The sequence below is a fragment of the Pinus tabuliformis genome, chromosome 5_1 (assembly GCF_031772625.1).
Source record: "Pinus tabuliformis cultivar Carrire ecotype Pingquan chromosome 5_1, CPIR1, whole genome shotgun sequence".
NCBI lineage: Eukaryota > Viridiplantae > Streptophyta > Pinopsida > Pinales > Pinaceae > Pinus > Pinus tabuliformis.
The window spans coordinates 101521898-101547643 of NC_142305.1; the positions used below are offsets into that span (position 1 = coordinate 101521898).

At 37.2% G+C, this 25746-nt stretch overlaps 1 protein-coding gene across 1 annotated transcript; it reads left to right on the top strand.

Annotated features, from left to right (window-relative positions):
- Positions 1-1767: 1767 nt before the first annotated feature.
- LOC149163639 (disease resistance protein Roq1-like) lies at positions 1768-18385 on the top strand. The gene is made up of 8 exons (XM_089429220.1): positions 1768-1912; positions 4102-4186; positions 4293-4469; positions 4571-4655; positions 14797-15320; positions 15453-16569; positions 16682-17038; positions 17168-18385. Exons 1-8 carry the CDS (start codon positions 1768-1770, stop codon positions 18383-18385), a joined length of 3708 nt encoding a protein of 1235 aa, XP_089285346.1.
- The last annotated feature ends 7361 nt before the right edge of the window (positions 18386-25746 follow it).

Sequence of the window (25746 nt, forward strand, 5' to 3'; positions counted from 1 at the left end):
ATTTTTCCTAAAATTAAAAAAATATATATATAATTCTTAATAGAATGATTAGTACTTAAAGTCATCACAAAAAACCAGAACAACAAAAAAATAAATGATAAATTTTGAAGAAATTTAATTCTTAATGGTATGAATATTACTGGAAGTCATTCTAAATAAGACAAGAACAACATGGAATAAGTAATAAATATTTATCTTTGTTAACTTAGTCCCTCCCCCAAAATATTTAGAAACCTAGATAATTTTTTTGAGTTTCATTCATACTTGCAAGTCTTTGTTAAATTGTTAATTTAAATTTTATAACATTTTCAACAGAGTGATGGTTTTGTTTGCGATCACATTTTATTCTCGATTGTTATGCTAAACGTTTAGTGTACAGGTTCACCTGGAAAGTTGGTCGAAGTGTTGATTTAAATTTTATAACATTTTCAAGCCGATTAATGGCTTAGTTTGTTCTGACATTTTCAAGCTCCTCTGTTATGCTTAACCGACTTTAGGGTATCGCTGGAAAATTCGTCACCTGGCAACATAGAAGTTTGTAACTAAGTGTTCGGAAAAGCCTGCAAACTCACCATAATCGAGTTCATAGAATCTTCAACCCATTAACTAAACGCGTTTCTTATCGAAAGCGACCCAAAATATTTTGGCAAAACAAACATTACCCAAACCAATTGATGTATCTAGCAGCGTTATCGTAGGCTTGGGCAGCCTCCTCTGCGGTGTCAAAAGTGGCGAGCCAAGGTCTTCTTTTCTTCCAGGGGTCTCCGATCTTGGCTGCGAATCTCCCCCATGGCGTTTTCCTCACGCCTCTAAAATGTATTTCCTTCATAGTTGCTGACGACGCCTCGTCTTCACAGCGGCCTCCTCCGATATTATCTTCATTCCCACTCTCGCCATCTATATGGTGTCTACTGCCATGGTGCTCGGAGATCCGTCTCCCTTCAAACAAACCTGAACGTGTTTCTTATCGAAAGCGACCCAAAATGTTTTGGCAAAACAACCATTACCTAAACCAATTGATGTATCTAGCAGCGTTATCGTAGGCTTAGGCAGCCTCCTCTATGGTGTCAAAAGTGGCGAGCTAGACTCTTATTTTCTTCCAGGGGTCTCCGATCTGGGCTGCGAATCTCCTCCATGGCGTTTTCCTCACGCCTCTAAAATGTATTTCCTTCATAGTTGCTGACGACGCCTCGTCTTCACAGCCGCCTCTTCCGATCTTATCTTCATTCCCACTCTCGCCATCTGTATGGTGTCTACTGCCATGGTGCTCAGAGATCCGTCTCCCTTCAAACAAACAATAGTGGAACTTAACCCAATCGATTAGGGCAACAAAATATGGCAGCGCAAGTTCTGAAATTCAAAATTCCAATCTGGAGCGCCATTATACAATTCAAAATTTGGTGAAATCACTAGTTTAGAGATGAAACTTGAATATTGAGCACGTTTACAAGTTCAAACTTGAATATTGAGCGCGTTTTCAAATTCATATAACACGACATTAATGGTTACAATATTGATACGTATTCCACCTGATACACCATTTTGTATTTATCAGCAATCGAGCTCATGTATTTTATTTCGTATGATAACATTCCATGGCAATTAATATCAGATGGTATGGGGAATGGATAGCATACGATACACGACATGCCATGATACACATGCCACTCGTTTCAATGGGCATCAATACAAACAACGAGATGGATGATCGCATCATGCATATGTCCATCACTATTAACCAGAAAATGTTGCCTGCAAATTAAGTAGATGTCAGAGTGTCCGTGCCCTGTGATCCGCAGGGGGTGTATTAATGGAGCTATAAAGGTGGAAATAGCTCTTGCCGTGTCATGCATTGCAGTAGACCAGAATGCAGATTCGTGCGTACACGCAATATCCAGCGAAAGACAGCGAGGCAACACTAACATGTGTTGTTCCACTTGTTGCTTATTCGCTTTCGCCAAAACTTGCACATTTATTTATAAATTTTGTCAGCCTGTAAATCTGTGTACCATTGATTTGTGGACCTTGTCATAATTTCACCCTGTCAACAGATCATGTTCTCTCATCCACTCGTTTCCAGTTTTCAAAACAAAGTTGCTGACACCATAGAATATCGTGTCAACAGATAATCTACTTTCCTCCCTAACTATTTTTTTAAAACAAAGTTGCTGATACCAAAGCTTATCGCTCCAAATCGAACGCAGACTTTCTGGCATCGGAAAGCGTTTGCTGGGCCTTGTCCATGTTAGAAACTTGATTTATTTGTTAGATGAGATTTGTGGGTGGTTGCAGTAATTTCAGGAAAAGTAATTAATCTTATTGATTTAAAAAAAATAAAAATTATTAGTTAATATATGGAAATATAATGGGTTATGAATATGTTTTAAAACTGTTTTTGTTTGGTTAAGAGCTTGTTTCTGTTTGTTTATACAAGGAAAACAAGTTAATGGCCTAAGACCTACAGGCATGTGACACAAGTGAAAGTCTGCGCTTTTATGATCACCCACTGGTTATTCCAGATGGCGTGGTTTTCTTTTAATAACATTGATGAGTGAGCATGCATTCTCGGATAACAGCCAGAGATAGCTATCATCGTTGTTGGTTTGACCATTGAGTTATGATAGGTTTTCCCATGCACAAAAAAAATATAGTAATATAAAACAGGGTAACTACCCAAGACTGAGAGGTATTTGGGAGTGAAAATATGCCCCCTAAGGACTACTAGCCACTTAGTTATTCCAGGTGGCCTGCATTCACCGGTAACAACTGGAGATGAGGTATTTGGGTGGAGTGAAACTCTGCCCCCTAAGGACTACCAAGCAGGTTATTCTTGCATTCACGTGTAACAATGACAGATGGTTGTCCTAGCGTGCATTCACCGGTATCGTTAGAGACTGAGTTATGATAGGTTTTCCCACTTGTGTATATAAAAAATAAAAATCATATGTATTTTATTGTAATGGGCGTGGAGTACAGATATCATATATTTTATTCAATTGGGTTAATAGTATTTACCCTAAAACTAGTTCGTTTTTTTTAACACAAGGAAATAACTCAGATTTAGAAGCATTTGGTAGAAGGGAAAGCTTGTTCCAGTAAAGACCAACCACTAACAAGATAATTCCACATAGTATATAATTCAATAATAACGATGAATCAACTTATATTGATGAATAATAGAAGAACAAGAGTTTCGAGTACATTGGTATGGGGGAGAAGGAACAAGCATGAAGGCAGAAGTTGTTGCTCTTTGGGGCTTATTATGGTTTATTAAGTTTTTGGATATCCCTCGAGTAAAATTTTTTGGGGATTCCAAATGCTTAATAGATCATGTAAATGGAAAGAACAATATCCAACAGGTCTCCCTACAAGGCTGGATGAGACGGATAAAAAACATATGGAACTCCTTTCAAAAACCATCCATTCAGCACATTAACAGAACACATAACAAAGAAGGGACTAATAGCCACAGAGGAAGAAATGTATATCATGATAAAAATGGGAAAAGACCAGATAGAAGTAGAAAGTCTAAAGCCCTTAGGATAGGGCACGGAAGACAGCACATTAACAAAACACATAACAAAGAAGGGACTAATAGCCACAGAAGAAGAAATGTATATCATGATCAAAATGGGAGAAGACCAGACAAAAGTAGAAAGTCTAAAGCCCCTAAGGTAGGGCACGGAAGACTATATAAAAAGGCAGAACTCCAATACAGATAAGTTCAAAAAAACATGTTTTTTTTTTTTTTTTTTTTTTTAATTTTGTACAAATTTTGGTTGAGCAACTGTAAAAAAAACACGAGTAATGCCAACTGTATACAAAATGTGTAAATGTGATGGCCCAGCCCTCCAACGTGGCGTAGCTGTTTCACTGTGCAATAGTTAATGCGATTGACGTTGGTGTAAATGCGAATGTACAGGCCTCTAGATTTTTCGGAGGGTTTTAACCGGCGGTACCGGTTGTGAAACTCCACCTGTGGGTTCTGTCCGTCAAGTCACTCCCGCCTTTTGTCAAACCAATCCTCGGTTTTGTTGGTCATTTCATTGTTTACTGTGTTAAACCCCGGCTCTGCTCTGCGGAGGGTTTTTGCGCTTACAGCTTCTTCGTTCTGGCGTCGAGTTACTCTGGTGCCTCCGGCCTCTCGCTATTCTGCGCGTTGGGATTCCTGTGAGGGCGACATGCCGTTGGTTCCTTACACCGTCATGCGTTTTATTTACTGTTTCTTTAATTGTTTTCTGTCAAATGGGTTCATTCCACAAACTCTTAACTTGTGACTGGTTCTGTGACAGGCTCCCTTCGGCTCCACGCTTCAGTAAACCACTTCGTTTCAACCTTGTCTCGGAGGTAAGCTCTGGTTCGATGCCAGACTCTGTCTTCACTTCTGTTTCAGGCTCTGACAAATTCGTCCCTTGTTCTTCAGGTTATGGGTATCGGTTGGTTTTGCAACGCTGCCTTTACAACTTCAGGTGAGAGCCATAGGTTATGGCTCGTTCATTTGCTGGCTTTCTTCTTATTTGTTTTTCTCGCTTCGGTTTGTGCTAATCCGCGTCCACATTCGTTCTTGCAGGTTGTTTCAGGTGTCTGGCCGCCGAGGGTTTATACTCCCTACGTTTGCTGGAGATAACCCGAAACCCTCAAGCCTTATATATCGGGTAGGGTCCTTCCGGCGTTGTTTCGCTTGTTAGTTTGTAAAGAAATTGAAGTTCTCGTCTGTAAATAGTTACAGTCACCTGGGTTATGGACGAACAATATTCTGCTCTGTCATTTAATGCTTGTCTGTAAATATTCACTGTTACTTGGGTTTGCAAATGAACTGTATTGTCCTCTGTCGTTTACGGTTCTGTTAGCCTGTTTGTGGCATCTATTTGCTTGGAGCGGTTTCGTTTGTAAATGAAACTCGTTTTGGTGAGCGTTTTATGCTCAGAAAACCTCTGTTATGCGCTTTATTTGTAATAATTCAGTTAAATGAAATCACTGTACTTTCGTTTCCAGCAATTATATGTTTTGTAAAAAAGGGTATGAAAACTTGTATATTCGTTACCTGGTCACTTTTGTCGATGTCAGTTGTCGGTCCTCCTTTCTGTGTGGAAATAGCCTCCTGTAGCAGCGCGTGCTCTATTCGTTACAGCTTACTATCTTCAATTATATGCTCACTGTAATTGTATGCTTACGGTACTCTTATTTCAATGGATGTTAATCATAGATAATATCAACCGGATGAATTAATTTAGCAGTGGTTCTTAAAAAAAACAATTTTATTTCAGAGGAATGTATCTGTGTTTCTTTCTCGCGAGGGGTTTTTTTTTCACTATCTTTTTCCCCCTGTTTTTAACATCCGGGAAGCATAACTGCTTTTTTTTTCACTATCTTTTTCCCTCTGTTTTTAACATCCGGGAAGCATAACTGCTTCCACTTCTAGTTGAACTGTCTAACCAGAATTATTACAACTGTCAACCAGTTTCTTTCACTAAAATGCTAATTTACTGTTAATTAATTCCTAAACTAAAACAATTCACAGTTTTGCAATTTCTATGGTCTCTAACGACCTTCTGGGAAATAAAACAAATAATAAAGAAAAGTAAAACAAATGACAAGTTTGATAACCTGTCCAGCTATGCATGTGTTCTTTGCTTGTTCTTGTCCTCTCCATGAGACAGTCAACCACCTTCTGTCTCCTCGGAGCTGGATGCTCCTGCATCAAAATGTCGTGTGACATATCTAGAGCCTAGAGTCTCTTTGATTATTCTGTGATATATTTGTGGTTATCCTAGAGAAATCGTAGTTCCACAATTGTCGCAAATTGTAATTTGCAGTTCAGTTGTATGTATGTAGAATATTTTCTACCCATGTAGTCATGTTGTGAATTCCACACGACTTATGAGAGGATTTTCCTTCATAATTATGCACTGTTTCAACATAATATAAAACAGAGAGTTTTTTCTTACTGAAAAAAAATAAAATAACACTCAACAATAACTTTCTCCATTACTAATATAACAACTAAATTATAATAAATTTTCCAGCGATATAAAACTAATATTATTTTATTCTAAAATCATTATGATTTGGTCGTAGCTTTTCTCCCGGTCAATTGTGATGGCGCTGACGCCCAATCTATTCTAACGATGTTTTGAACACTTACGTAACATACAGATAATTGAATCTCCATAGAAGTCCAGGCTTGAAAGGTATGCGAAAGAAAATTCAAAAAAGAGATAGATCATTTGAATTCGTGTGGCGGGGGTACATGCAAATATGGATATTTTCTTTTGAGTCCGTGACTCTGAGAAATCTGCAACCACTTGAATTAAATTAAGATAAATGTATCCTTATAATCATGTGAATTAAGTTAATTGGGTCACTAAAGCCTATTTTTTAATTTCTAAACATAGTATCTTGTATGTTTTATAAAATTATATGTTAGCATATGCTTATTGCTATTATCAAATGTTTTAAAATATATTATAATGAGCGGCTGCTGTCTGGTATGTTTTGTGTGTTATTATTTATTTATTGTTACTATTAAATATTTAAAAATGAGTACGATGATCTAATTATGGTATATAGACTATAATATTGGTGTAGTTTATTTGTAATAGGTTGAATTTATATATATTTAAAAATCTGATTTGAATAACAAAAAATTAAAATTTGATCCAAAAAATATACAGAATTCTAATCACAATCTCTAAAATATGTAATAGTTAAATACTCCTATAATATTTATGATTTACAAATAAATATTCATTTATCAAAATATAAATATAAATATATATATATATATATATATAAGTTTTACTTATAGTTATTAATTAGATTTATTTCATGTAATTAAAAAATATGATAAATATTTTCTATTCAAATTTATTTTTTATAAATAATATGATGAATTTGATATTATAACTCTAATGAAAATTTTCACATATAAAAAACTTTATTTATAAAAATAATTATAAATTTAATATAAATTAAAATAAAACTTTACTCATATTCATTTAAAAAAAATCACACAGAAAACTTCACTTATAAAAATAATAATATAATTAATATAAATTAAAATAGAAGTATACACATATTCATTTAAAGTAGTAATTTATTAATCTCTTTTTCAACTTTATGGAGTCAAAGTTTAGATTTGCTAATTATTTATACAATATCTGCATTTGAATTATTAGCCTCCAAACAACATCTATCATGGTGCATTTGAATGACTAACCTCCAAACATGTTGAGGTAATTCTTATTTATTTTCGGAGTCAAAGTTTAGATTTGCTAATTCCTAACCAACATGTTAGAGGTAATTCCTATTTATTTTCTTACATGGGTTTTCATTTCTTTTCATAAATATGTAGCTGTTGACTAGAAAAGAGGATAAGCAATTATTGGTAGGTAACAAATAATATGTTTAGGTAATTATTTTCACACATGGTTTTGAATATGTAATTGTTGACTGGAAAATAAAAGACAAAAATGGCGAGATGAAGCCTAGGTAAGCAATAACAAGTATTTGTTGAACCTTTCAATATTTATTAAAATGATTTATAAACTAGTTTAAATTTATCTCATATCATTTTTTAAAATTTGTAAAAATATTTTTGAAATTTAAAATATTTATTTAAGTTTAAATTTATATCGACTAATTTTCTAAAATTTGTAAAAAATAATTATGTTGAAAAGAAATTTTCACTTTTAAGTATTTTAAATATAAGATTAAAATAAAATTATATTAGTTATTTTTCAAACGTAAGGTTAAAATAAAATTTGGTGAGTTCTTTTATATATTTGAAAATGTATGACTCTAACATTTGTGTTAAATAAAATGGATTTAGGATTTGTGATGATTGATTTATAAATTATGGTGGATATTTTATTGTTTGATATAAAATTTATTGAAAATTTGAAATTTTATTACGAGGGTTAATTTTTGTTTAGATTTCTAGATTTGTTAAATTATTATTTTAATGATAAATGTAATATATGAAATAGGAAAAATAGAGAATAGTAAAAACCGAACACTTCCAAATCACAATGACACAATATATACTCTAAGAAACTTTTATAAGATAAAAATTAGTCAGAAGGTGAGGTTGTTATGCTCTCTCTTTCTTAGAATGGAAATGGTGCAAATCTAAAAGAGTGAGACATGTGGCCACTATGTTTTCTCTCTCCCTATCCAATCTCAACAACTCTACTCATCTAAGGCACAAAATACACTCGAATAGAATGGAACCCTTTTTCCTCCTAATAGCCCAATTATAACATAGCTCAATAACCTACTAGTTGTTAAGTTTGACTCTTTCAACCCTTAACTAGAGTTACAATATTGACTCTTTTAGAGTCTTCTTCATCGTGTTCACATGGCTAGCCCATTTTCAATGTGTAATGGGGCTAACGTGGCATCCTTTTGCATCATGGTGATCAAAATAAGAAGGTTCACTTCTGGCTAGGACAATGTTTGCATATGGACTCCATTTTAGGTCTTTATTACGTCGTTGGGAAGGTATTTAAGCATAGAACAATAACAGGGGGTCTACATAAGCGAGATTTTTTGGACCGAAAAAAGATTTAGGAATGCCTCAAACTACCTATGTAAATTTTAAAACCCTAATTTGCCAGAGTGGGACTTGCTAGTAAAAATGGTCCTATGAGTTGATTCCTCCAATTTTTCCACTCTGAAAACATCAAGATGGATGGAAAATAATATGATGATCTAATCTAGATCATACTTTCCCATTTTGGGAGGCTTTTGGTCCCCAAAATCTTTTATTGAATGAGGTGAGGAAATTTATCCTCTACCTTCTCCTTGGAATACCATTTAACCTTGCATGGAAGTTGTCCTTTCAACCTAATCTACCAAAGGTTATATTTCCTTTGTCTTATAGTTCTAGATCACTTATGCAAAACCATATCCTCTGTCAACTTTTCCTGAGCATCTATTGTTAAAAGCTCTACAAAAGGTAAGACTTGTTTCTCTTACTAATCTCACATGGAAGGGTCATAGAGTTTCAGATTTTGCACATTAACCACAAAGTAAATGCACATGTATGGGGGTAGACTTAGAGTATAGGCATTATCTCCCACCCTTTTCAGTATCTTAAACATACCATATTGCAAAGAATTGATTTTATTACTAAGAATATTTAGCTTCACATTGTTCAACTATAACCATACTTTGCCTCCCACTTTGAGTGACTTCTTTGTCTTGTGTTGATTATGCTTGTATTTTTCTTGTGACTTTTTTAGTGTCTCTTGCACTTGTAGATGGATCTATCTAATCTTCTCAACAATTTTTTCTACCTTTGAGACATCTCTTGTAAGATCCTCCCTCACTCCTCCTTATTTCCCATATGCAATATCTAGAGAAGGTGGAAAATATCCAAAACAAGCTTCAAATAGGGACTTACCAGTAGACATGTGGATTGCTCTGTTATAAGAGTGATGTATATATACTAGATTTTCATTCTAAGTCTTTTTTATGCTTCATATTGTAACTCCTTGCAAGCTACACCAAAGTCCTATAGATTACTTATGTTTTCTCATTGTCTTATGGATGGAATGTTTTAGACCTCTTCAACTTCATGTTTAGCTTCTCCCACAATGTAGTCCAAAATGCACTAAGAAATCTTGTGTCCTTGTTTAAAAAAATGCTTCTTGGGATTTCAAAGTGCACTAAGACCCATCCAAAGAACAAGTTTGTTTCTTCTTGGCCTACCGATCCGGATTTAAATAGGAACACAACAAATTACAGAGATAACCATAAACACAGACATGCAGCGGAAATAATACTTCATTTCATTAATGTAAAATACTTAAATACGCTTACAAACAGTAATGGAAATAAACCAGCTAGGGCAATGGTAGTTTATCTCTGAGAAGAGATGTGGCGACTACATGCCTCTGAACTGTCTTACAATGAGGCTCGAAGGCCTATTTATTGTTGAGAAACAATGAAAAACCCTAAACATCCAAAAACCTAACCTAGAAGATGAAACACCAAACTGTGGGCCCCGTTTGGGTAAATTGTTACATCAACTTCCCAGGGTCATAACTTTGGCATATGATCTCCATTTGACGCACACAATATCTCGTTAGAAAGATCTATCCTAGAACTACAACTTTGGGAAGAGCAACATAGGTTCATGGACCCATGTTGCTCCTAGTTTTCCCAAAAAACGTCGTTTAGGGCCTCAAAACGGCTCTAGAAGTTCAGGATCCAAAAAACTGCTAAAAATAGTAAGTTGTGCTACAATTAAGGAAATTGATATCACAGGAAAAGTGATGGCACCTGAAAATCATAATGATCAACAACTAGAACAGCAACCACAACAGCAACAAGCACCTCAAACACCTGAAAGTGGTGTTAGAAGATCTACTAGGATAAGTAGACCCCCTGAACGATACTCTCCTTCATTATATTATTTATTGTTGACTGATTCTGGTGAACTAGAATGTTATGAAGAAGCAATGCAGGTAGAAACCAGGAAGAAGTGGGAGCAAGCCATGAAAGAAGAGAATGACTCCTTGGCACATAACCAGACTTGGGACTTAGTCAGGTTGCCTGCAGGTAAAACAACATTATAGAATAAATGGGTTTATAGGCTAAAGGAAGAAGATGAAGGTAGAAAAAGGTATAAAGCTAGACTTGTGGTGAAAGGGTTTGCACAGAAAAAGGGTATAGACTTTGATGAGATATTTTCTCTTGTTGTGAAAATGATTTCAATCAGAACTATTCTAAGTTTAGTAGCAGCTGAAGCTTTGCATCTTGAGCAGTTAGATGTAAAGATAGCCTTTCTCCATGGGGATTTGGAGGAAGAGATATATATGTCGCAACCACAAGGATATGAGGTAAAAGGGAAGGAGAAACTAGTGTGCAGGTTGAAGAAGAGCTTGTATGGCTTAAAACAGACTCCAAGGGAGTGGTATCTAAAATTTGATAGGTTTATGTCTGAACAAGGTTATACTAGGTGTCACTCTGATCATTGTGTTTATCTCAAAAGGCAAAATGATGGTGGCTATATTATATTGTTATTATATGTAGATGACATGCTTGTTGCAGGTTCTAACATACAGGAAATAAATGTGCTCAAAAGGAAATTGGCAAACTCATTTGCAATGAAGGATTTGGGTGCTGCAAAACAAATCCTTGGTATGAGAATAACTAGAGACGGGAAGAATCGCAAATTAACATTGTCTCAAAGTGAGTACATAGAAAAGGTGTTGAAAAGGTTTAATATGCAGAATGAAAAACCAGTTAGTATACCTTTGGCTAGCCATTTCAAATTAAGAAAGGAGGTGTGTCCCAAGACTCAGGAAGAAATGGCTCATATGTCTAAAGTTCCATATACATCAGCAGTTGGAAGCTTAATGTATGCAATGGTCTGCACAAGGCTTGATATTGCACATGCAGTGGGAGTTGTAAGCAGGTACATGAACAATCCAAGAAAAGAACATTGGATGGCAGTGAAGTGGATTCTCAGGTATTTGAGAGGTACCACAAATCAAACATTATGCTTTGGTGGTTCAAACATTGCTCTACAGGGATATGTTGATGTAGATATGGCAGGTGACAGAGATAACAAGAGGAGCACTATAGGATATGTATTTATTGTAGGTGGAACAGCTATCAATTGGGTTTCAAAAATCCAAAGTGTTGTTGCACTTTCAACAACAGAAGCAGAGTATGTTGCTGCTATAGAGGTTAGTAAAGAAATGATTTGGTTACAAAGGTTTCTGGATGAATTAGGTAAGAAGCAGGAGTTGGGCAGGTTATACAGTAACAACCAGAGTGCCATACATCTTGCAAAGAACTCTGCATTTCATTCCAAGGTTAAACATATATAGCTCAAGTACCATTTCATATGGTCAGCATTGGAAGATGGACAGTTGAAGCTGGAAAAGATACACACTAGCCAGAATCCTGCAGATATGCTAACAAAAGTTGTAACCAGGGAGAAACTGAGAATCTGCTCAATTTCAATTGGTCTTCAAGTATGATGGAGAAGATGAGAAGTAACCAGGTCCAAAGTGGAGTTATTGTCTAGAAAATGAAGCAACGGTGGAGTTGCTATAATCAGTCTCCAAGTGGGAGATTGTTGGGTGTGGGGCCTGATTATTTTCTGTATTCAAAGGTCTCAACCGGATGTATACCCTAAGAAGACTGTACACCCCTCCACGCGGGGTGGGGGGGGGGTGCGGGGGGGACTTGTCTCCCCCGTGAGGGTTCGGGGGGGCTAATCCCAGCCGGGGCCAGCAGGGGCAGCGCTCCGAAAGCTAAAAACATATGTAAAATTGCCTTGTAAAGGTATAGTAATTTCTAGTCAATCTAGGCCATTTATTAGGCAGATGATCTGACGGTAGAAGTTATGTTTAGTTTAGGGTTTTTTGCCCTAGAAGGCAACCCCTCACTATATATGAGGGAATTGTATTGCGTCTATGTATCTCTGTACTCTGAGTGAGGAAGAGAGAGGAGATTGAGAGCGAAGAGGGTGTTACACCGGATCTGCTGTAGGTTGTATCTCTTCAGTTTGATGGATAATATAATAAAAGAAGGACTGGATGTTTCTCTGTGCATGTAGCCCAAATTGGGTGAATCACATATATCTATGTCTCTCTTGTTTTATGCGTTTTTTGTGTTTATATTTCTGCAATATTTTATGTATTCCATTGCTCTGTAATATATAATTTTCTAAAAAGAAAATAATTTGAGCCCCTTAAAGGAATGGGATGTCTATCTTAGGAATCTGTATGACTCCTTAGACACCATGGGCTACATCAGAAGCACTCCTATAGAGGGAGATACCTTTTCTTTGGATGACGTGGAACCTGGGATTAAGAAACTTTCTAACGGGAAAGCTAGGGATATTGAAGGGTACCAAGCTGAAATTATCAAAATTGGAAGGTCCATCCTCACCCCACACTTGCACAATCTTCTCAATTTGTTAGTTAAACATGACTTCCCCAAGTTGTGGACGCAAAGCCTTATGATGCCTATATTTAAAAGTGGGGATAAAAAAAGTTCACTCTAACTATAGGACTATCATGATCAGCCACATTTTAGCCAAGTTGTATGGTCTCATTCTAGAAAAGAAGATTAACACCTGGCTTGAAATCTATGGTAAAAGAGCCATTGGGCAAGCTAGTTTTGGAAGGCATCACTCTGATAAGAAATGCAGAAGACAGAAGTTTGGACAAACACACGGGAGCTCACACGTGCAGATCACCAGGAGCTCCCTCCAGCAAATGCATTCGCTTCACCTTATTCATTAATCATCAGGAATTAAATAGATACATAGACAAGAAAACAGATTCCTAATTAATAGGAACTGAATGTCAAATAAAGAACAAATCATAACTACTTAACCTATTCTCCATTAATTTCTAACACACTCTATGATCAACCACCTTGTCACTCTTAGGACCATTACCGAGGATTGTCGCAACAGTAAGACTAATCTCTTTTGTTGTATTGTTGACTTTAGAAAAGCTTTCGACATGGTTCCTCGAGAAAAGTTATGGCAAAAGCTCGATGAGATAATGGTTCAACCCGAGTTAAGGGTTGTTGTTATTAGATTATAAGAGAATGTTATTGCCAAGCTTAAGACCACCGAATGTTGGTCTACTGATATTAAATGCAACATTGTGTTAAGCAAGGGAGTCCCCTATCCCCTACCCTTTTTGGCATTTACATTAATAAGCTTGAAGAATGCTTAGAAGTTGTTGGTTGTGAAGAGCCAAGCTCGCTGGTATACTCATTACTCTTCGAGGTGATATAATGAACATGAAGAAAATATAGTCTTGCCAAACTTATAAACAAAAAAAAATATACAAAAAGGGCTTGAAAACATGTTGAATCTATCCCCAAACATACAAAAATTAACATAAAGATTGAAAAATCTTTATCTTTTCATGAATATACTTTGAAAAAAAAAAAATATCTTTAAAACCAATATAACTTAAAAATCATTGTAATATTATAACAATTAATATAAGCAAAACTCAACAATTATATAATCTAAAGTAAATATTCTTTTCTTTCCTACTTATTTTTCTTTCATAAATTTACTTTGCTATTCTGAAAATGAAGGTTTATTTCTTCACCGTTGATTTTTAATTCATAAATTTATTTACCTTTCCTCATTAAAATACCTCCACTTTTGTGATTTGACATTTATTGAATTATTTAACAGCTCCACTTTTGTGATTTGACATTTATTAAATTATTTAACAAAAATAAATAAAGAAAAAATAAAATTTCCTATCGATTTTTATTTTATAAATATACTTTAAAACTCTAAAAGTTAAGATGCCTTATTAAAAAACTTCCACTTTTAATGATTTGACATTTATTGAATTATTTAACAAAAATAAATAAGACCTCCCATGCTCCCTCTCTAATACTTTCTCTCAATTTTCCTGGTGAGGGACCGCAACGGGTACAAAGTACAGCATCCAAAGGAAGAGGAGCGACCGGTGGCAGACAAAATCTTATTTCTACGATGGGCATCCACTAATTACCATCGGGTGCCCGCCCATTGGGTTCCAGCTTGCACCCATTACCACTAGGCCCACCTGCTGGCCCTCATCGCCATCTTGGGTTCCAGCTTGCACCCATTACCATTATGCCCACCGGTTGGCCCTCATTGCCATAAGCAAGATTTAGATATCAATTTGGAAGGGACCAAAATACCTCTGTTTTCTATCACTCTGTGTTTTCTTTCAATATCTGTAACTCTGTGTTTTCGTTTGCAGTTCTTAATCTATCACTCTGTGTTTTCCTTCTTACTTGCACTTGTCTTCACTGGCGGACCTGCAAACGCCCACCGTTACTTCAGCAGTTGATACCCCCTCCACCTCCAATACTTACCCAAACTACAACTTCGATGTCTTTATCAGTCATCGGGGTCCCGATGTTAAAAACTCCTTTGCTGGCCATCTCTACCGTGACCTTCATGCACATGGATTGCAACCTTTCCTCGACAGGGAAGAATTGCAGGCGGGCAAGAGCATAAATCCTCAAATTGAAGACGCCATCAGAAGCGCCTATGTCCAAATAATCATTTTCTCGCCTGGATATGCCGACTCAACTTGGTGTTTGAATGAGTTGCTTCTTATATGGAAAAAGTCCGAGGATATCATAATCCCTGTATTTTATAAAGTGAAGCCTTCTGAGCCTCGATGGGCCAAAGATGGAACGTATGCTCAAGCCCTTGCTAAACATGAGCAGACAGGCAGATACGACCGCCAAACTCTTGCAAATTGGAGAAAGGCGCTCCACGACGTCTCAGAGAGAGTCGGTTTCGAACTCGACGCCTATAATGGGTTGGAACTCTTAACTCTCCCTTCAGTGTTATTAATCTAATTGGCATTGAGATACACTTCACGTTTTGTATTAAATTTTACAATAAAGAGGCGGTTTTGTTTGTTTTGTTTTGTTTGGTTGCCAATTTCCAGTGACGAGGTGAAGCTGTTGGAGAAAGTCGTGGAATGCGTGCTCAAAAACAGCAGAAACCGCGGAAAGACGGCCTTGTATGTGACTGATCACCCAACTGGTCTACAATTAAAAGTAGAAGATTTTGAAAACAAGATGCTATTGCAGCAGCAGCATCAGAAGAATGACAAGGCTCGGGTTCTGGGGATTGTTGGGTTGGGTGGAGTTGGCAAGACAACGCTTGCCAAAGAACTCTTCAACAGGAAGAGTTGCGATTTCAAGCAATCCTGCGTCTTATATGATGTCAGAGAGGTTGCAGCTCGAGAATCTTTAATTTTCTTGCAGAGCCAACTTCTCAAGGGCTTGACTACTAACATCACTGAAAAAATATATGGCATTGAAGAAGGTATACAAATACTCAAAAGGCACCTTTCATCTTTACATGCTATAATATTTATAGACGATGTAGATGATGCACATCAGTTGAAAGCACTTTTGCCAGTAAAGGAATTTTTGCATTCCGATAGCTTGATTTTGATTACGTCTCGCTCCAAGGATGTTCTCACACATTCAGGAATACAGGAGTCATCAATATATCACTTAAAAGGTCTCGATGAACAACACTCCAGACAGCTCTTTTGTTCGCATGCCTTCTTTCAGCCTTATCCGGCACAAGGTTTTGAATGTCTAGTAGATGAGTTTTGCAAGGCCTGCGATGGATTGCCTTTGTCTTTGAGAGTGCTTGGGGCACTTGTTTGTGGAAAGAATGACACATCTTATTGGGAACGCCAATTGGATAAACTTCGTCAAGTCAAACTTCCCAATGAGATTCGAGAGAGGCTTAAGATAAGTTACGATGCACTGGAGGTAGAAGAAAAACAAATATTCATAGACATTGCCTGTTATTTCATTGGAGAAGACAGACATATGGCCGTCCGAATATGGGATGGATCAGGTTGGGATGGTTTGACGGGCTTTCTAAATCTGCAGGGAAAGTGCCTTGTCGAAGTGGATGGAAATACCATAAGAATGCACGATCAGCTGCGAGATTTGGGAAGAGAAATTGCGGATGAGGAAGGGCAGTTGCGTCATCTTTGGCGACCAACCAACGACATTGATGATTTGTGGCAGCAATCTTCTGTAAGTGCTTGAATTTTTCATTAAACTTTAAGGTTTCTCTGTTCAACAGAAGCAGCAGAGAAAGATCCTGTTACTCTCTTTCATTTGTTTGTTTTTTGTTTGTAACAAGCAGGTAATAACGGAGGTGCGCGGTATTAGGACGGTTCCTGGCTTCGTTGAATACGGTGAGATCCCAGAATCAGAAGAAGAATGGTCATGGTTCAAAAGTTGGTGCGATGAGTTGTTGGGAAACTGTCTGAGGACGCTGATCGACCGTGCACCATATAGTTTCAGGAACTTGCAACTTGTTGCAACTGAAGACGGTAATCTAAAAAACATATTGAGGAGGGTTGAGTCGCCAAGCTTGAAATGGTTACGCTGGAACGACTGTCCCTACTCTTGCCTGCCTTCCTGGATTCCGATGAAGAATCTAAGAGTTTTAGAAGTGGGGGGAAAGAAATTGAAAACACTCTGGCAAGCAGAGTCTCAGGTCAAAGCTCGTTCTTTGTTTTTTCTCTGCTCTGATTTATGATAGATTAGTGTTGCTATTAGTATACCGAGCATTTTGTAGATGAAAAGTGATCATATCTTAAATTCAAATAAAACCGTCGGGTTTCAGGCACCTCTGGAGTTGCGGGAGTTACGGATTTCTGCTCCTCTTTTCAAGTTTCCAGAGTCCATTGGGCGGATGATGCACATCGAAAAGATTGTGGTTGAGAGTACTAAACTCAAATCGCTGCCAGATGCTTTCGGGTCTTTGACAAACCTCCAAGAACTCGAACTCTTGTGCAGGAGTCTGCAAGCACTTCCAGATTCCTTTGGGTGTTTGACAAACCTCCAAGAACTCTATCTCAGAAAGTGCTACAGTCTGCAAGCACTTCCAGATTCCTTTGGGTGTTTGACAAACCTCCAAAAACTCAATCTCGACTTTTGCTGGACACTGCAAGCACTTCCAGATTCCTTTGGGTGTTTGACAAACCTCCAAAAACTCAATCTCGACTTTTGCTGGACACTGCAAGCACTTCCAGATTCCTTTGGGTGTTTGACAAACCTCCAAGAACTCTATCTCAGAAGTTGCGACAGTCTGCAAGCACTTCCAGATTCCTTTGGGTGTTTGACAAACCTCCAAGAACTCTATGTCACAGAGTGCGACAGTCTGCAAGCACTTCCAGATTCCTTTGGGTGTTTGACAAACCTCCAAAAACTCGATCTCTCAGAGTGCTGGTATCTGGAAGCACTTCCAGGTTCCTTTGGGTGTTTGACAAACCTCCGAGAACTCCATCTCTACATGAACCGGCGTCTGCAAGCACTTCCAGATTCCTTTGGGTGTTTGACAAACCTCCAAAAACTCAATCTCGACGTTTGCTGGACACTGCAAGCACTTCCAGATTCCTTTGGGTGTTTGACAAACCTCCAAGAACTCCATCTCAGAAACTGCTGGAGTCTGGAAGCACTTCCAGATTCCTTTGGGTGTTTGACAAACCTCCAAGAACTCCATCTCAAAAGGTGCGACAGTCTGCAAGCACTTCCAGATTCCTTTGGGTGTTTGACAAACCTCCATGAACTCTATGTCACAGAGTGCGACAGTCTGGAGGCACTTCCAGATTCCTTTGGGTGTTTGACAAACCTCCAAGAACTCCATCTCAGAAACTGCTGGAGTCTGGAAGCACTTCCAGATTCCTTTGGGTGTTTGACAAACCTCCAAGAACTCCATCTCAAAAGGTGCGACAGTCTGCAAGCACTTCCAGATTCCTTTGGGTGTTTGACAAACCTCCATGTACTCCATGTCACAGAGTGCGACAGTCTGAAGCACTTCCAGATTCCTTTGGGTGTTTGACAAACCTCCAAGAACTCCATCTCAAAAGGTGCGACAGTCTGCAAGCACTTCCAGATTCCTTTGGGTGTTTGACAAACCTCCAAGAACTCTATGTCAGAGAGTGCGACAGTCTGGAAGCACTTCCAGATTCCTTTGGGTGTTTGACAAACCTCCAAAAACTCCATGTCAGACAGTGCGAGAGTCTGCAAGCACTTCCAGATTCCTTTGGGTGTTTGACAAACCTCCAAAACCTCAATCTCCGATGGTGCGAGAGTCTGCAAGCACTTCCAGATTCCTTTGGGTGTTTGACAAACCTGCAAGTACTCGATCTCAGAGGGTGTAGCAGTCTGCAAGCTCTTCCAGATTCCCTCCAGTTCTTAACAAATCTCCGAGATCTCTATCTGCCAGGGTGAGGCAGTCAGAAAGCATTTGACAAACCATTCCATCTGGTGCTCGACAAACCTCCATATGTCAGAATGTATACGTCTGCAAGTGCGTACAATTCTCCAACATGCCGATTTCTGAGAGTGTGGCACTCTTCAAGCGCTTCCTTCCACAGTCCTTTCGGTGCTCGACAAACCTCCAGGAGCTTCAGGAATTTAATTCGATTTGAATACATAAGGCTGTGTGGGAAACATAAATATTCGACTTAAATTATGGTCATTGTCCCGGCCAGCAACGTATCTCCATTATAAGTCGCAATGATCAGGTGAGAACTGCCATCGAGATTTAGTATTTGTTTGTACTCTACTAAGAGGGGCATTGTAATCTTAAAAAACTTGAGGATCTAAACATTTGCATGTGTATGGAAGTCGAGGAGATTCATTCTGACTTAGGATGGTTAGGATGGTTGTTATGAGTTGAAAAAGAACACATGGCCTGACGCAGCTAAGCACGATTTGAGTTCGTTCCAGAAGCTTATTGCTAACCGTACCAAACTGCCCCATTTATTGAAATGAGCGTTGAAGCACAAGTGTATATGGCTCTGTGGTGATTTTTTGAAACAGCATTTGAGTGGTTTGTTTTTCTTCAAACTGTGAAAATTGATAAAAGTTCTTATAATTTAGTTTATTCAAACCCGCAGTGAGCCCAGATTCTTCTGTTGAAAAAGATATCATACACGGTTAATACTGAAATATTTTACTTAATTTAATTGAATTATCTTTTTAATATTAATACATTTTTAAATATATATCTCTTAATATAATTGATTTATTTTTTAAAAATTAATACATTTTTAAATATATATCTCTTTCCTATTTATATATAGATTGGTTTGGTTTTTTTGTGCTATTCATATTTTTTCATAATTATAAGTATCTCTTCTTGCTAAATTCTATGGAACATTTCACTATTTGTGGGTCATTTTTATATATTTTTTCCAACAAATATGTTCACTTATTAATATGTATTTCTTAATAATAAATTTAATTATTAAGATTATTAATATGTATTTCTTAATACTGAATTTAATTATTAATAAGTATTTCTTAATAGTGAATTTAATGTTTTATATGTTGGAATATATACCACCTTATTTAAAAGTGCTTTAGATGGACCAATATACATCTCATCATATAAATCATTAAACACATTAATGTTAGGTTCATTAGATTAGGTGTAGTCTAACCATTCTACATTTTCTCCTTTTCATGAGAATTTGAAGATACAATTATTCATGAGAATGTAACTTTTGATTGTTTAATTATATTTTTTATTGTATAAATGAATTCAACACCCTGAAAATTCATTCCAACATTCATATTATACAAACTACATAACTTAAACATGCAATTCCAACAAATCCCCTTCAGAATCTATGTGCAAAAGAGACTCTGTGAATATAAGTTAATTGAGAAGAAAGGTAATGTGGTTCATATGCATTGCAAGTAAATGAGAACGAGAAATAAACTAAGCGTACCATTGCCTTGGGCTCCTCTATGTATGATACCGACAAGAAAGTCATATGTTATGTAGAGTGTGTTGTTTTCTACATATTGTAAGAACAGAGTAAAAAAAATGAATAATTGTATAATTGTTAATAAATGGTGCAAAAAGGAGTATGATGTGCATGTCTAGTGTGGAGGGTAGTAAGATGAGGAAAACAAACATTCTTCCTTCTGCACCCACAAGCAATAAAGGATGTAGCAAAAAGCCTTAACGTGAAAGGGAATTGACTTTTCAACTCCAATCATGTGATAGAGATCCCTATCAGTTGTTGACAATCCAAAAGGCTCTTCCCTTTGGGTATGAAATCAAAGAAAGAGAAATAAGAAAACAAAAGGAAATTACTAATGCTTAACCCATTTAAATATGAAGCAGTATAAACAATGATCTAGAAAAACAAACTACAATATATTGATTATATAGTTCCTAAAAATGTTCATGAAAATAATTTTTTTAAGTGCTACCCATTTACTCTAGCTATAATTTTGAGCGTATAAGAATTAAAACCACAAACTTTATTTCTTTGGTAGGGGTTAATCCATAAAACATCTAACTTGGAATGAAAGGATGTTTTTTTTTTCTTTGTTCCACAATAAAATGATTTGAACCTTATTAAATTATTTCATCATAGAAGTTTGGTCAAAATATCTCTTCATTGATTCATGTTTCTTTTATATGTTTATTGCAACTTGCGCTCTTTGCTCTTCTAGCTACATCAACTAATAATAATGAGTTTGCAAAGGTGTGACCCCTTTTGTCTTCTATTCCAATGGCTATGTTAGAATCATTCATCCTTGAGTGTATTGGTAATCTCACAACCTTTCCATAGACAAGAGAATATAGGGAATGTTTCCTGTTATCACCCCAAGAAACTCTCCTAGGTTGTATATCAGAGATGCTGGAGAACATTACAAACTCAACAAAAATTGTTGGTAAATGGTGGATGAATGAAAGAAATGTTGCATATTCAAGCCAGATAACCACTTCTACTATGCTTAACCCCAGACATGGGTGAACACCCCCAGACTACAAGGCTTTAGACCACCAATTACTCACAATTTTAAGAAAATGTGATGATGGAGAATATTGATCACACCAGCAGATGCACAGGACCCTGTGATGGCCAGCTGAAACCAGTTAAAAGGTCTGTAAATCTGTTTCCTAATACACAGAAAGGATGATAGCTGACATTAAAATAACGGAAACCTGCATACAAATTCAATGATACAAGCTAGATTCTAACATTGAGGTGGGATGATAGCCCCTCTAATGCTAAACATCTACAGCACACCAACAAATACATGACAGGCACAATCTGGAACAAAGAAGAAGTGAAAAGTGAGCAATTAATAGAAAAAGAAGCTTGCATTAGCTGAAAATGAAGCCCAGACGCTGCAGGTATCACGGTATTTATAGTCTCTAGAAGTTGAACCTTACATTAAAATAACATTCATCAACCTATTACATTCTGTCTTTTGGATATATATAGAGGTTGATTACAAAATTGCTCTGCTATGTTACACGAGAAGGGGTCATAATGGACCACCTAACACATTAGTTCTCAGATATGGGGCTCTGCTACACTTTGCCTGCTTTAATGGATGATTTAGACATTCCCTGGCGTTCTGTGATCCTTCTCGGGCAGATGAAGTACTGACTGATACAAGCTCCATAACTAATAACTGCATTAACTGCTCGAGGTTGTCCTATTTCCTTCTCAGCCATGTTGTTCCTTGAATGCGGTGGTTGCAGATTGAATGTGCCGGGTACAGGTAATTGATCGTTGATGTCCTTCGCGAGCTCAAGACAGTCAAAGGAGTTGAGATTTCATGGCGGAAGCATGAGCAGGCCAGGGATAAAGCTCAGCCGTTGGATCGCGTGATTCAACGGCGGTGATCGTATCAGAGGGAGCCATCGGGAGGAAATAAGATGGAGAAATGAGGGCCGTCGGATCATGGCCGTGCAGATCCGAAGGCCATCGAGCAGCAGCAGAAACAGGTGGTCGAGAGTCGTTAGATCTCCCTGTGGCAAATCCAACGGCTATCGCACAGGAAAGTGGCATGGAGGTTAATGCGCAGGAGACGTACAAACAGGCGGTAAGCGAGATTATCGCACCGCCTATCGAAGATGGGCGGTATCCGTATATGGCTGTGCGATCCAGTGAAACGACGACACGTGGCCGGTGCGATGGGCGCAAAACCGCTTTCCTCGCGGATTATCACGAGCGCGACTTGTGGGATGAGGGCTAGCGAATGCCGTCGGATGATATGGTGGACGCGATCGGACAGCAGGATCTAATCATGCATGTTTATTGACTGACATGACAGGTAAGGGCGCCGGTAGGTAATAAGATTTGGAAAAAGCACACGGTTATATGTGTTAACACCTTAGCACCTAGGGCTAAATGAAAAAGGATTTACGCGGGTTTTTGGAATAAAACAGAAACAACGGGGCAAAAGGGAAATTAAGGTTTACCAAGGATTTAGAGGAAAATAGAAGCAGCGAGAGGTTAAGAGAGTGTAAGGAAACCGAAGGAGAGGAAGGTGAAAAGACTGTTGCGCGCTGCTTTCTTGGCACAAACCAACCATCAGTGTTGAAGTTCACCTTTGACCACTGAAGTTGTAGCAGAGCTAACATTTCCTACTTATTTCTGGAGTGATTCTATTGGCCCAGAGCATTAGTTAGTTTCTTGTGCCAATTCCATTGGTTTGTGGACATCATCTTCTTAAGAATATGTATTAAATATTTATTAGTTGATTCTACTAGCCCATTCCCCTTGGGTAATAATTTGAAGATTGACACATTGTTATCCCAAATTTTCCACAAAAATATGTGAATTTAGATCTAATGAAAATGAAATTACTACCGTGATGAATTTCTTTAGAATGTTGAACCTAGATAGGATATTTCTTGTAAAAATAGTATGAGTTTCTCTAAATCAATGATGTTTAGTGCTACTACTTCCAACCATTTGATGAAGTAGTCAATTTTTGTCAATAAATAAGAGTACTCCATAGTATATTTTGGATTTCTGGGACCAATAAAATCCAATTCCCATTTTGTAAAAGGGCTTTTAATCAAAATGGTCCTCACGAGAATAACTACTCTTTTGTTTCTTTTTCTAGAGGACTTATGACAAGGTAGACATTTCCTTGTAAATGTATGTACATATGTGGATAAAGAAGGGCAATAAAATATTTCTCTAATGTTTCTATGTATGGTTACCATTAGAGAAAGATTTCCACGACATACACCTTCATGCACTTCCTTCAATATCTCAACAAATTTTGAATGATTTAGAGATATTAACAACATACCCTCAAAATTTCTTTGGAGTAAGATTATAGAAATCAATACATAATGATTTGATTTCAACTTTAAATATCCACTTTCTTTTCCTTTCATTCAAATAGGAAATTGCTTAAAATTCGAGTAGAAAATGATTTTTTTATGTTATTTAGCTCTTGAAACTATGGAATCTTTGTTAGAGGATTCTTTATTCAAAATAAGCGAATCTATGTTTACTGGTTCAATTGTGCTTCATTTCCACCAACCAACATATATAAACCTTGTCGCTTCACAACTTTTAATGGTTTTATTTCTATATCATATTCTTGCAATTTCGCCAACCAATTAGTCCATCTAACTTCTTTCAGTTGTTGAGATAAGATCATTTTCATGGGCTGATATGGCAGATAGAAAATTGCATGCAATGACAATGTATGTGTTCTGAAATAAGTAACAACTTTCATAAGGGAACATGCTTGTTTTTCCATAGATGAATATTTTAATTCATGTTCTTGCAAACCTTATAAAATAAATGGGATGTTTTTCCTTCCTACCTCAACTTCAGGTTAATATAACATCAATAGTTTCATTTGAAGACAAGGAATATAAAATGAAATCTTTTTCAATGTGAGGATTGACCACAAATTAAGCAAATGAAATGACTAATTTTATATTTGAGAATTTTTTTTTGCATCAAGAGTCTATTCAAACACTCAATCTTTATTCAACGATTTATTCATTGACATCACAATCGAGGAATAATTGGGAAAAATTATTTGAATAATATTTATCTTACCAAAAAAAAATGATGAGGGATTCTTGGAGCTCTGCAACCCTAATGACCCTACGGCCATGAGGTAGGCGGTGCGGAACACCTTGAAAACCAGCGGACAGATGGTCAGAAGTGAACAGACGTTTCAGAAATGACAGAGGATACTAGGAGGGGAGAGATCCCCTCCTATAGGGATGCGACAGCGGGAGAAGGAACCAGTAACAACAAAGCGGAGGTTGCTCAAAGGCCACCAAGACCAATCCTAGGTGCACGCTGGAACGCAGGAAGCAAAGGAAGATGTCTGCCCTGCGCAGAGGAGAAGCCGAGGTTTTTCATTCCAATGAACAAATTGGAAATGTACAGAAGTTACATGAAAGATCATGCATTGATCTGCAAGTTCATTGGAGTCTGGCCCTCAGAAAAAGAACTGACAATATGGATCCAGCAAAAATGGCAGCCACGTGGCCACATTGAACTGAAGCTGGTAGCATGTGATTTTTCATGGTAATCTTCTCAAAACTGCAAGATAAAGAGAAAGTGTTTGAAGGAATAGGGAACACCATAAGTAGTTTCGTAAAGATAGCGGAATCAACAAAAAGAGGGAGATACACCTCGTATGCAAGAATATGTGTATACATGAACATTGCAAACCCTATACCAGGTGTTGTCGAACTCGAGTATCATGAGGAGGTCTGGTAGCAGGCTCTGGACTATGAACACATACCATTTAGATGTAGAAAATGCCATGAATATGGAAACCTTTTTAAGGAATGCCCTTTAAATGCAGAGGAAGAAGAAAGAAAGACTAAGCAACAAAGGAAAACTAATGAAGATGATGAGGGGTTTCAAGAAGTAAAACACAAGAAACGACCCACTAAAGAATCCCAACAGAAAGGTAGGAAAGACCAGCCAACTACAAGTCAAGAGACAAATAGGTACGAAGCATTACAAACAGAAGAAGGGGAGGAAGAAACCTAAAAGATGGACTACCAAGAAGGGACAGATCATGAAGGTGGGGGAAAAAAGGATACTAAGAATAATAAGCAGAAAGATCAAGAAGAACCAGAAGAACAGGGGACCCAAGAAAAGGAAGTACACCAGGAGTATGAAGTAATGGAAGTAGACATAAATAAAGGGGATGACACAACAACAGAAGAGGAAATTCTAAAAAATTTACTGGATAAGTGGAAGAATCTGGACGAACGGTTTATCCCAGAGGAAGATAAAAAACTATACAAAGACATCTTCCAAAAATACAAAGAAAAGCAAGAGAGTGGAAAAACAGGGATGAATGAACAGCTTGGAATACAGGATAATAGCTAAGAGCATCTACAAAAAGGGAAAGGAGGGAAGAAAATAGGAAGGAAGAACCTAC

Coding starts and splice junctions, on each gene's coding strand:
- LOC149163639 (XM_089429220.1), top strand. CDS start 1,768: ATGTCAGAGTGTCCGTGCCCTGTGATCCGCAGGGGGTGTATTAATGGA. Junction 15,321..15,452: donor GAACTCGACGCCTATAATGG/GTTGGAACTCTT, acceptor GCCAATTTCCAG/TGACGAGGTGAAGCTGTTGG. Junction 16,570..16,681: donor ATTTGTGGCAGCAATCTTCT/GTAAGTGCTTGA, acceptor TGTAACAAGCAG/GTAATAACGGAGGTGCGCGG.